General features: G+C 29.0%; 1 protein-coding gene across 1 annotated transcript in view; it reads left to right on the forward strand.

The window, feature by feature from the left end:
* Window positions 1–13,603, forward strand: part of LOC107449721 (uncharacterized) — a 44,282-nt gene extending 30,679 nt beyond the window's left edge. Inside the window, exons 3-5 of the mRNA XM_043051545.2 lie at window positions 6,610–6,711; window positions 9,213–9,350; window positions 13,343–13,603. Of these exons, the coding sequence (XP_042907479.1) occupies window positions 6,610–6,711; window positions 9,213–9,350; window positions 13,343–13,581 (479 nt within the window). The 3' untranslated portion in view covers window positions 13,582–13,603. The remainder of the gene's footprint in view (window positions 1–6,609; window positions 6,712–9,212; window positions 9,351–13,342) is intronic.
* Window positions 13,604–13,984: the final 381 nt, after the last annotated feature.

Here is a 13,984-nt window from a genome sequence, read left to right on the forward strand (position 1 = left end):
CAAATATCATTACAGTGTTCACGTCAGTAATTCGGAATTAAAAGTCAGTGAATTGTTCTCAACGGGCAGTTAGGCCCATGGGAAGAGATCCCTGGTTGGCGATTTATCGAAAGATAACATAGCCAAAAATAAAGCCAACCCCCCCATAATCAATATTAAATTTGAAAATAATTTGGCGAAAATAGATCGCCAAAAAGACTGTGAGAATTAGTACTGAACCATTTTTGTGGTAAGAAATAAAGAATAAAGAGTTATAAATTGATTCTAGTTTTCAATTTAGTCGCAACAGTGAATTAATCAATCTCACATTAGTATTGAAATAAAAAGTTAGCCGTTACATTGACTGTTAAGAGAAGAGTAAACTGTTTTATATTTTTTATTGAAACGTAATAAAATTAAATAATTGTTTTCATTTAATTAAAATTCTATTAAGAATGATTAAAAAAAATAAATTAAAGAAATTTTAAAAGATAAGAGATGTGTAATGCCCATTGTGGCATCATAACTACCCATAAGGCTTTTAATTAATAAACTGGATAACTCAACAAGCAATAACCGTTCAACAGCAATCGAATCTTCAAAAATTTAAACAGTCGAATTTTGGCGTCTGAAAAATGACATTTTCGCTTCTCTAAACTGTCTTATTAATTAACATTTCCAGTGTTTGTAGACTTCCTAATAAATTATTCATAACTCAGGGAGACATACTTTTAAGACCCTAGTATATCGTTAAGATTTAACTTAAATTAATATGCAAAAATTATGTTGTAAATCAATTTCTTAAGCACCTCCATTTCCCGAAACGTGAGCAGCGTGTGAGCCAGATTTCTCGTATTGATCGCCAAATGAAAAGTCAGAAGACCCACCCATCGCCAACACATAAAAGCCTCTTTTACACTCACTTGAGTTTCATTTCATCGCATTTTTCTCTCATTTCAACGAGGGAAAAAAAGAATAAAAAGACGTATTTTTTTGGTTTTAATATATAATGAAGACAGAATAAATTATTAATTCAGATGCACTGAGAAGTGATATGGGCCATCACGCAAAGTTCAAGGCATGCTTTTCCTATTTTGGGTAGAAAAAGTACTAAAATTAATAATTCGAATTTTTTTTTCGTAGAGTTATTTTTAAATGTTGTCATTAAGCAATAAAAACTTATTTATTGAAGAAATTATTAACTTTAAAGAGTATCAATCAGTTAGGAAAAAGAACTAATAAGTTTTTACTATAACTCTTACGTTACGTTATTTAGTATTTGGGTAATTATCACGAAATATGACAATTTACAGTCTCTTGCTCTCTAGAGTCTCTAGCTCTAATACTATACTACTAAAAGAACTTTTTTTTAAAAAAATTTAATAAATAGCATTGCTGTTAGCGTTTTAAAATGACTTTGCATTAGCATCGACTGTTTTGTATAGTTAAAAAATTCAATTTTTTGGTATGTCACAAACAATAATTTCAATAATAACTAGCTTCAAAACTTCCCATTAATTTTTCAATATCTAATTTTTTTTACCTCAACCATTGTAAACATTTCTGAAATCTACGCAGAGGGTATTGTGTACAAAAACTTAGTTGAAAATAACTTTTTCTGTCAATAATTTGTTTGTCACACGAAAATCTGTCATTTTCCTGGCTACTTTTATTAAGTGATTTATAACCAAAATATATAGCGCCAGCCATCAATATCTTATGTTAATAGATTGGTTAGAATGCCATAATATGTGAACATGTCTTACTGGATCAATAAAGAAACAACTTTCTGGTTCAAAATCTATTTCAAAAATCTTTTCAATGTGAGCAGGTTTTTATGTTGTCCTTTTCCTGTCTTCTTGCAATCATTAATCATAATAACTACATAAATTTATCTGAGTTATTTCAAGAAATCCTTTTGTTTTCTGCCGAATCTAAACGTCTTAGGCTAAAATGTTAAATTAAAGTAAAGTTAAATGCTATAAAATAGCAAATTTGTCATTGTCCTGGCTGTCATTTTCCTGGCTTATGAATCACAGGTCAATGACGTGTTACTAGAAAACTTTTTAAACAGTATACTGTAAAGAGGAAAAGCAAATATTAACCTAATACCAAGTTTATACTGGACTCTAATATGCTTGAATGTAATCAAAGTTATTTAATGATTGATTATTATATAAAATTTTATTCTGCACGTATTAGCAACAAAAACATTTTGGATTCTTTCTACAGTGGATGAAATAATTAATTTAAGTAATTCATGGTCCATCTAACATAAAGACATAAGTTGAGTTACTCACTTTTAGCTTAAAATCACTGTTTTTTAAGCTTCTAAACTAATATTTCATTTTCCTGACATTCAAAATTTGGTAAATTTCTATTTAATTTTTTTTCTTGAGCAAATGTCAATAAACTACATTGCTGTCTGTAAGATATTAATAAATGTAACTAAATAAATACACGCAAAAAATTTAGATTATTTTGAAGACTTTAAATTCGAAGAAATTTTTTGTTCGGAATTGTCATGTTTCCAAAGAAGCACCCATTTACGTGCTTTCTCGTCGGCCAAATTTCGCTAACATCGCGCCAGAGTCACTTTGGTATCTTTCAAATTTATTTCAATTTAGTATATTTGAACCATTTCTAAATTTATTTTCAGACGTGGTGAAAGGATCGTCGGGATAATACTTAAGTCCCCGTTATTACTGTTCCTAACCAGAAAAAAAAATTATATTTACAGAAAAAATTAATATTAACTTGAAAGAAAATAAATTACTAATTAAAAATACAGTTAGGCAAAAGAAATAATAAGTTTTAATATATTACTAACACTTACATTACTTGTATCCAGGGTTGTAACATTACCAAGACATTTCAATGCAATGCGTGTTAAATAACACAATAAAAAAAAAGATGATAGGTTCTTATTTATTATATGATTTCTCTTAAACAGGGCTAGGTTGTCGTTCCAAGGGTCCTCAAATCTCATAGCATAAAATTTTAATTTTCTTTTTTTTTGCATTTTAAAATAAATTTATTTAAATTTTTTTTAATTAAAGTTTTTTAGTATTTTAGTGGTTCCTTTCTGAAACTTTGTGCCTCTTAAAATCAAATTAATCCCAATTTACTAAATTTAAATCGCAAGTAATGCTTTTCTCTTAAAATAATATTTTAATTTTTTATTTTACGTGATAAATAGAATTAACGATTATTCGAGATTGGTGTAGACCTGGGTGTAGACAACTCTTATAAAAATAGAAATAGTACAAATTTTACTAATTGAATTACTATTATTAATTAACTGAATCCTTAAAACTTAGTCATTCATTCAGCTGTCCTGAAAAAAAATAGTTTAAGACTCTTACTGTTTAAATAAGAAATAATTATAACGTAAACAGTAATTGTAAATACTTTAATTTTTATATAATAGTTAAGGCAAAACATTTATAGCAAAAAAATTTTTATAACTACTTACTGAAACCCTTTCTTTAAAATTTTCATCACTTATTTTGCTTTATAATATTTATTATTTTATTATGCATCAAAAAAAAAATTAAATGACTTGTTTGCAATGATGTAAACAGTACCTCTATCAAATATAGCTATTGCTTATTTATATTAAAATAAAATTAATAGTTTACCAATAAATAAATAAATAATCAAAAGTGTTATCTTACAAAAATATTATTTTTTTAAATTATAACTTTATAACTACGAGTAACAATACTTAGACAGTTACTATAAATGAATCAGTGAAAGCCGTAGAATTGATACTAAATAACAGCTAATAATATATTTAAGACTAAAATTTAAAATGTGATGCCTGCAAGTGACGTAGTGTGGGTATCTCGATTCTGATTGGTTGTTGAAACGTAGCTTTGTTTAGGTTAGCAACTGTTCCTTCCATTCTATTCCGAGTAAGCCATGCCCGCCAAGTATTAATTCTCTTAAGTGGCGCATTCTATATTCCTTCTCAAAGATTTCTGTCTTTTCAGTATATATTTCTTACTTAGCACAAAGACATGCACGAAGCCATGTAGAAAGTCGGGTCGGTAACCTCGTCATACTGTGGTAGTGACACTATCGATAAAAATAAGAAGCGTTAGCGAACAGCTACTACTTACACTTCAGTGCGCGATTTAACGGAGAGAAATAAACAAGTAATTTCAAAAGTTGTCTCTTGTTCTTTTGCAGTTTTAAATCATAATATTACATTAAATATTGTAAGCAGCTACATAGAACATAAATAAACTAATTATGCATCGTAGTTGCCAGGTACACAAAACAAAGATGTATTATGGTTATAATAAAATACATGAACAAAAAATAAATCTAAGTTCAGTTAAAGGCATGCGTGTTTTATAGTATTTTTCGGTTTGGATGCTTTATGCGCGTTTTTTAGTATTTTAGGATTTCGATGTTTTATGCGAGTTTTGCATTTGGTACGAATGATTTTTGCCGTTATTTTTTCCGTGTGCCGATATTTTTTCGTCTGATAAATAGCGGAAACTCCCTGCACTTATAAATTTTTTTTCCCAACTTTTTTTCTGTAGATAAAAAAGGCTAGGAAGACAAAAGAGCTTAGTGAAAGTGTATTTCTTATTCGAAATATATTTCTCCCACTCTAATGCACTTTTGCCAATATTTTCTTAAATTTATTAAACATGTCTTAAAATTCCGTTCAGAGTTTCGTAGCGAATATTCTTTTATCGAATTAATGAATTCAAAGCAATGACCACAAAGAGACAACATCATTCGTGGAGGTAAAAAAGCCACATTTTGCCATATAAAGAGAACATGGTGCTTGTGAGGTCGTATTTGTTGTCTTCCAAAAAAATTGACAAATTGCCCAAGGTGAGAAGACGCGTTATCGAAATGTAAAATCCATGAGTTTTCTCTCCACATTTCACGTCATTTTCGACGATCGCTGCACGCAAAACAATCAAAATGCGACAGCAAAACATTTAAAATAATCTTCGTTGGCTGTCTGGCAGGTTGGCAGGAACTCTCTATGCACGACAACGCGACGATATAAGAAAATATTCGACAACTTTTTTTACGGCAACTTTTCGGTCGTGCTTCATCTTACAAGTGCCATTCACTTAATCATTGATCTGTTTCTGTGTCAAAACCCTAAATCCAAGCTTCTTCACCATGGGTCCAAGCAGAGTCGTCTCAGGCCCCCGGACAAAAAAATGTTTTGAGCCCTCATAACAGGTCATACTGCTTAAAATCGAACTAAAAAACTTCACATACATAAAATAAAACATTTTTTACATATGCAATAATTTGAACAAATTTAAATACATTTTGATTACCCAAAGAAACTGAATCCACATAAAAACTTCATTAGAAAGTAGAAAAATGGATTTCAGTTGAAATTTTAAGTTTCCCTGGTGATAAACTATTCAAATTGTTGCTGTTTGCATGATAACCAATCACTATTTGCAGAAAGGAAAACAAAATGCACACTTTATACAATAGAATATATTTATTTTTGAAAAATATATGAGGCAATTTTGTTTATTCTTAGTGTTTTTAAATACAATTTATAAAAAGTAAGATTATCATTGCCCCTCTGAGTGCCTGGGGCCCTTGGGCACTGCCCGGTTGTGCCCATGCGTAAAGACGGTACTGGATCCAAGTTTTCAGTGTGTTTTAATAGAGGAATCTCCTTCTGAAAGCATTTGTCGAACCACTTAAACAGGTCGTTGGTTTTGGAATAAGTTCGAAGTTCTTGGAACAACTTGACATGCGACTCCCTTAAATGTTCTTTTTAATTTGCTTGATGGGAATATATAGGATTATATAGAAATGATAAAAATATATAGGGATGATAAAGTAACTTGCTCAATACTGCCTCATATTACCGAATTATTATCACCGAATATCAATATTCTCATTTGATCAGTATGTTGTTTATCAATCGAAGTGGAACAGTGGGTGGTCTAACAGATCGCTTGTCATCTTCTATGGATTTTTAAGGACTTCGACCTTTTTATTCCCATCAAATACTGTTGTTTTTGATGAACAGTCGTGTTTAAAAGTTTTTTACAAAATTTAAAATGCTTTTGTAGCAGAAATTTCATGGCGAAAACAAAACTTAACGCATGTTCTTTGTTTAATAACATGCGACATTTCGGAAAATTGACGGAATGAAAATTTTTATGCCATTAAATGCGAGTTTATTTTCAGACGATAAAATTAAATATCTTCCTGGCTGTTTTCAAACTCTTATAAAAGTCATAAAAATGTTCAATAAACGTTTGCAGACGATATTTTAAATTAAAACTAAACATTAAATTTGCTCATAGTATCTCTGATAAAAAAAAATTAACTTTCAACATATAATACGTTAAAACTAAGCAATTGTATTGCAATATCCTTTTTTTAATAATTTTAATTAATTATAATTTTTTAATAATTATAATTTTTTCCTTCTAAGCAATATCCTTTTTTTAGTTAATAAAAAAGTTTTGTCAACCACTATTAACCCTAGTGCTCGCTTAAAAGCCTCTCCCCAAAGATTGATCATGTAATTCATAGATATATCCGAATAGAAAAATGCTTAAATTATTTATTTTTATTCTCAGCAAAGAGATTAGAATGAAAGTTATATTTTTCTTTCAGATATAGTTCGTAATCAAATGAAGGAAGATGGCCAAGAAGTCGATTACTGCATTTCCTATCTTTCCAATGAAAAGATTATATCCAGAGATTCTTGGCTAGATCGTAAGTACGTGCCAACATCTGTGCTTTTAATACTTTAACAAATAAAAAATAGAGAAAGAAAAATAGAGGGAATTCTTTTTCCGAATTCATCTGACTAATTTCATAGAATAATATTTATGTTTTCAATATAACATTAAGCATAAATTTGTTTTATTTTATAAATCTGAACGAAGCTCTTATCTTTAATTCGATTATAAAACTGGATGAAAGAAAAAAAATTGAAATTTAATGTTACTTTTATAAGGATTGCCAAAATGATAAGTGAACACGCATCATAACGTTAGAAATACAGTAGCAATAGCAGCCCAGAGCGCCCATGATTTATTAGCCTGTTCGGATTAGAGTATTCAAAGTGAATGCAAAGTCGTTAATGAATGAGTCGTTAATGATGCGTTAAGAACTGAACAGCGTGTAGTAATGCAATTTTTAGTGGCAGTAGATGAACGTTATGCTGGCATTTATAGTCCATAATTATGGAGAAGATTGTCTAAGACAAACGGCTAGAAACAATTGATGTATAAGTTTTCGAGATGAGCCAAGGCACATGACCCGGACAAGCCAATGTATTGATTTTCCATCAATTCATTACTACGATATTTGATTATATATTACTGCAGTTGGTGAATGATTAGAAGTGACCGAATTCGTGAAAAAAGTGCAAAACTTTTATCTGGCGTGAATAAGCAGTGCAATCTCTTTCTGTTACTAAAAGTTGTACTATTTAAAATCTGCTACTAAAAATTGTACTATTCCAAATCTGTTACTAAAGTTTGTACTATTGAAAATCGTCTATTAAAAATTGTACTATTAAAAATCGTCTATTAAAAATTTTACTATTTAAAATCTGCAGCTAAAAATTGTACTCGCAAAATACTGTTTAATCAGTCAAATCACTACAGAAAAAATTATGAAAAACGTCCCTGATTGTCTGCTGAAACTTAGAGGTGTTTCAAATTGATTTTCAAATAATTTCTGTTCCCTCCGGTAATCAAACAGATTTTGATATTTTCAGTCCCGCCTTCCTCTATAGTGAATCACTAGTTTTTGAAAGTTTAGTACTAGTTTTTACCTCAATTAATTCTACCCATAATAATTTAACTACCTACTGTTTTTATTTCACTTTGACAAGGATTCTTAAAAATTATGCATTAAAGGTGTTAGTTACGCAACACCGTGCATATATAATAATTATATATTCTGCAAAATGCTTTAAATACATCTGCTAACTTATGTTTTATAAACTTTAAGGGAAATACATAGTTATATATTAGTGTTAATCGACTATTAAAATTTAATATAAATTTAAGCACCATAAAAGTGTTTTAATAACAAATCTGTAAAAAGCGTTCCCTCAACAGCCCGTTGTTGGCAGGTTAAGGCTCAAGAAATTTGAGACCAACAGCCTGATTGTGGCAATGCAGTCAGCATTGCGCACAGAACGCCTTTACTTCCCAGACAAGCTGGTACCGATTGATCTGAAGCTGAATGGGCTTCAAGCCGCAACTGGGGATTGACCCTCAGTTCTTCACAATGACAGCTCAGTGTCTTAACCACTGAGCCATCGCGGCTCAATAAAAAAATCTGTATTCATTTGAAATCTTCTGGATTTTTAAATAGAAGAAGTTATAATCCTAATATGATCAAACAATGAAACTGCTATTATTAGTCAGTTAAACGACTTTTGTTCTAAAGGTATTTCACATCCTCGTCAAAAGTAACTTCATAAAAATTTTCACCAATTTTTTAGGAACATTTTGCTTTCAAAAATTAAATTTTTTTTTCTTTCCAATACAGTTGATTATATCTCAATTGTTCGTTTCGTTAAGATTAACGTATCAAAAAATAATTAATCAACAATTTATCAAGTATGTTTTTTTTTAACAAAGTGATCTTAATTTATTTGAGAAACATTTTTTAAGTGATCTTCATTTATTTGAAATCGTATAAGCTAACAGCTAATAAAAGTGCATTTAAAAAAAAAAATAATGATAAAAGAAAAAAAGGAAAGAAGATAAAAGTAAAGCAAATCTTTAATAAATTCCAATAAAAATTCATAATCTTGAGTTGAGTACATTTTTGTGAAAATGGACTGCTTGATTTTTAATACATAATGTATATATATTCTTCTTCTTATGCACTACAGCAGGATCCCGGCCAAGGCCACATCAGTCAATTTATCTTATCTAGATGTATTTGATGCAATATTTCTCCATCTATTAACTCCCAAGTCCTTTAAACATTTCTTTACTCTTTTTAACCACCTTGTTCTAGATCTTCCTCTCCTTCTTTTTCCCTCTGGTGTTTGGAAGGTTATTTATTAACAGGATTTTAACTCTATATCGAAATACCTGTCCCAGCCACCTTATTTAAGAAACCTTGATCATTTTTACTATGTTAGGGTCTTTGTATTTTGATTGTAATTCATGGTAGTAGTGAATTCTCCAGAATGTTCATATATTATTTGTTCAAAAAATATTTAAAAGGAATTAATTCATTCTTAGGTATGCGGAATTTAGCAATGTCATGTGCCATAGTGTGCCTCATTCTTCTGGGTTGTTCTGGACCACTCGGACTTTTAGGCCTGTATAAGAAACAAATCAGTACAATCATGGTTACAGGAGTTATGTACAGTCTGGCAGGTTAGTTTATTACTTAGTTGATAACTTTTTTTTAATCTTGCTGAATTATTTAAAAGAGAAATAATTTGAAACTCAATATGTTCTATGCTGAAATATTCCTTAAAAATAATATCTAAGATAAATGTTCAGTCATTAAAAGTTCATAAAGAAATAAAAACTTCAAGAGTAAGTTCTTTCTAGAAGTTATTGAGAATTTTCCTTTTAAGTATTAAAGAAAAATATTCAGTATTACTTATTTTCGATAAAAATGAAAGTTTTCTTCAAAGAAAAATAAAAAATTATCAGTAATTGTTTTTAAAAAAATCCATTTTTTCGCTTTTTTATACTGAATTGGAAATTTTGATGTTAAGATAATTGATCATTCACGATCAAAATTTATTGATGTCACTCAGAAAAAAAAGACTACTAGATTAAGCATTATGATAAACTCATTTTTGTTGAAGATATTTTGAGTCTTATATAAAGAATACTAGAATTTTGCGTTACACAGAGAGGAAAACAACGAAAATCTCTCTCTGTTTGTTAAATTGCAAAACGACTCTTATTCATGATCCGTTTGCCATTAATTATTGTTCATAATAGTTTATTTATCTCACTATATAAATTAACCATGACTAAATTATTGCCATCTGGCGAAATACTTTCTATCCGCAAATCTAGTTGGCGAATATCTCTATACAAATCTCCATATATCTAGACTCTAGATGGCGGTTGTGTATTTTTAGTCATTTTATGATACGAATACGTCGTAAAAGATTATTTTTATTCTGAGAAACCGTTTTGTGTGGCCGTATTTCATATTTTAAATTATAGACAGTACTAATAGTTAGTATTTAACATATTTAAAGTGCAGTGGCGTGCAGATGCGTCAGGTTCTTTGCAATTTGGTTCTTGTAAACAGCAATCGTCATTATATAATGCGCAAAGTTGATTGGAAAAGTCTAATGTATTTTTTTAATAATACTGATGATTTTTATTGATATATGGTAATATAACAACAAGAAAAGCGGAAAATATAATAGAAATAGAAAATAAATCAGAAATTATAATATATGCGTATTATAATACGTAAGGAAATTTTTTTTGTTGTAAAAAGTTTTTTTATTTTATTTTATTTAATGCTCTTTTAATTAAATAGGTTCAGGAAGTGTAAGTATCTGTTCAGCTGTTTTTATATTTTTTTATATCCTGCAATTTTTTTAGTGACGTCACGGCTGATGCGAAATTCGTGCTATACGCATTTATGAGACAGGAAGCATAAAATCGATAATATCGTAAATAGCAAACGGTGCAACGGACAGATATTTAGGCATTTTTTACTGGAATCTCATATTCACGGTACTTTAGATACAACAATTCACATTTTTCGAATAATAAACTATACGCAGTATTAGATTTCAATTTTACATTTGTATATTTAATTTGTAAGAACGTTATTTTAAAAAAAAAATCTTATGTAACTAGAATATTTTTTTTAATTTAAATATCTGAATTATACTTTAACTATGAATACGCTTTTTATTTATAGATTGTTGTTAATGCGCAAGAAAATAAACCCTGAATAACTTTTGATCTATTGAGTGGATCTCTATGTTCTAGGAATCTAAAATATGTTGATTAATTAGTGCAGACGATATTTGAAATTACGAAGTCAGACACAAGAATGTACTTTTTCTGAATAAACACACCGTTTTTTCGACAAATTTCTGACTTTCAAAATATAAGGGGAAGCCACAATCTGAGAAATATGTTCCCAATTGGAGGAGAAGGTCAGGACAATGGTCTTAAGTTTGTATCCCTTAATGTTAATTTTACTTTTTGCTTATTTCGAAAACTTTTGTAGCAAATTGAAAAGTTTTTGCACTCAATTATAAAATTTGTTTATTAAACGATAATTCCAAGCAAAAAAATATTTTTAGTAACTATATATTATTTTTTATCATTTTATTTAATAATCATCAAACAGAAATTTAATTGTAAGGTACACAATTTTTAATATAATTTTAAAGAATGTAATTTTACTTGGCAAAATACAAAATTTGAGCGAAATCGACCGAATTCATCCTGAGAAATCGAACTTTAATAAAAGAAATCGTATTTTGAGTCATATTTCGTAACTTAAAAATATCGTCTTCACTAATTAATTATCATATTTGAGGTCACCCCCTCGAATCATTAAGATTAAGTCCTAGAACGTGAAGATCCGATCATTAGATCAAAAGTCATTCAGGATGGTCCGTTATTTCCTTTGCGCATTGTATACATGGTATCATATCACACTAAGTTAAAACTTTTATTTAAAAGTTGGTAAAAATGCAATAGTAGATCGCACTGAATTTTCTATTTTACTTATATTTTATTAATTGTGAGTTGAAAATATAATAGTATATCACACTGTACTATTTATATAATTTTTATTTATACAATTTTTATCTATACATTTTTGATCATAAAAAAGTAGATCTTATTGAATTTTCCTTGACATTATGGATAACTTCAATCTATGGATTGTTTAACATATAGTTGTTTTACATCATATTGAATTATCTATCGGTAACACTAATCGGTAATATATCGGTAACACTAAATTATCTATATTATTTACTTAATTTCAATCCATAGATTGCTGAACAGTAGTACATCGCACTAAATTATATAATTTAATTTATAGACTGTTGATTGGAATTTTCTGCGTTACTTATAAAAATTTTATCTATAGGTTGATGAACGTGTAAAAGTAGATCACGTTGAAGTATAAAGAAATTCATGACTGGAACTTTGAAGATAGTAATTCACTTTAACTTCTTCAATTTATATTGAAAATATTCAATTACAAATCACTCTCCGAACGATTTCCAAATAAATAAATGTGAAGAAAGGAAATAAAAATTTAAAGAACTACGTTTAGATGCACTGAAAAAGACGAAATATTTCACTTTTTGGTGAAACAGTTGTTGGTTAGAGTTGTTAACATAGTTGTTAGTTAGAGAAACTCTAGACCAAATAGATTCCACCATAGATACTTTTTTTAACTATGCTTTCTAATTATGCCCACCTTAACAATTATTGACCTTGATAATGATTCGCCATATTGCGCTTGTTTTTTTCTAATTAAATAGTAATACAAACTTCAGCGCGTGTATTTATGTTGATTTACTTTTTACGATCAATTTAGAAATGTTCAATTCCGCAATATATGACAGAAAACATATAACAACTCGATATATAAAGTTTATGTTTATAATCATAGTTAAAAATAAAGAAAAACAGATAAAATATCATTATACTTTAATAATATAACCAAAATACGTTGAAACGCACACTCGATTTAAAAATTGAACAGTGTTCTTAGAAAAAAACCTAAAGATTAGATTAAGTTAATAGTTTGTTTATTTATTGATTATAACATTCATACATTTTAATCCTCATAAAATAGAACTTTCTCCATTAATATGAAAACTCAATGAAGTTATATTTACGGACGCTAAGTTCTCATCTCTTACACAAGATACTTTCGAAAAATTCAGCTGCTTTCTAGATCTGAAGACGTGACATGCAGTGCTATCAAAATTTGACGAATCATTTTAAATATCAATCATGGCAAAGATGTGATTAAAATTATCCAAATTGCTTAATTTTTCAAATAACGCTGAATGGCATTCCTGAAAATTTTTATTGAATATCATAATCAAGATTTGTGGGCTATAATAGTTGCTATTATCTACATTTTCAGGATGAATTTTAATTGGCTAGATAATTTGGGAAATATGTAGTCTCAATTATTTATTTTTACTCTAGCTTTCACATTAATTAATAATTTCTAAAAATCAAATTTTATATGTTTTTATTGTCAGCCCAAATACTTAAAGAATTCTAAAAGGGAGGAGTTTAATGGATATTCTATCCTCTAAGCGCTACTGTAAAATTACAAACATACTGATTTGAAAATAATATGATTCATTCAGTTAATTTTTCATAATTTCTGATTTCAGCTGTATTTGGAACTTTCAACCTGGTATTCATGCGATTCAAGAGAGTAAAACCTGACGGATTTTACACAAGCACGATGCTTGATGTTGGTATTCCGGAGGAATACATGAGAGTTAGAATATTTGTAGTAGGATGGCCTCTCTCAATAGAATGGGCAGGACTTATCCTTTGCATAATATCAAGCTTGTTTTGGCTTCTCTTGGCGAAAATATTTCGATTTCTTGTATTAAGTCCTTCTTAAGTGAATAAATATTGTGCATCAACATATTTGTGTCATTGAATACTTGTTTCAGGAAAAACAAAAACCTGCTTGCTCAATCGGATCACAACTCTCGCTCATTTCGCTTTATTCTTATGTAAGACCCCACCCTTGGAACTTATATTTATTCTTATTTTATTTAAATATTATCATTAGAAGGTATATATCAGAATCTCACGATCTGAGAGAACGAACCGAGATTGTTCCCCTCCCCCCTTCTATCTACTGTGGGACGGATAATTGATTAATTAAGTGGCAAAATCGCATGCGAATTTCTTGAAGAGAATGGTCCCTTTAGGCAATTATGCTTATATAATATAGTTAATACTGCTTTCTCATACTCTGTTTTCACTATCAAGTTAAGAAGATTAAGTGTTCAGAAAAT

This window comes from Parasteatoda tepidariorum, chromosome 7, assembly GCF_043381705.1.
Source record: "Parasteatoda tepidariorum isolate YZ-2023 chromosome 7, CAS_Ptep_4.0, whole genome shotgun sequence".
NCBI lineage: Eukaryota > Metazoa > Arthropoda > Arachnida > Araneae > Theridiidae > Parasteatoda > Parasteatoda tepidariorum.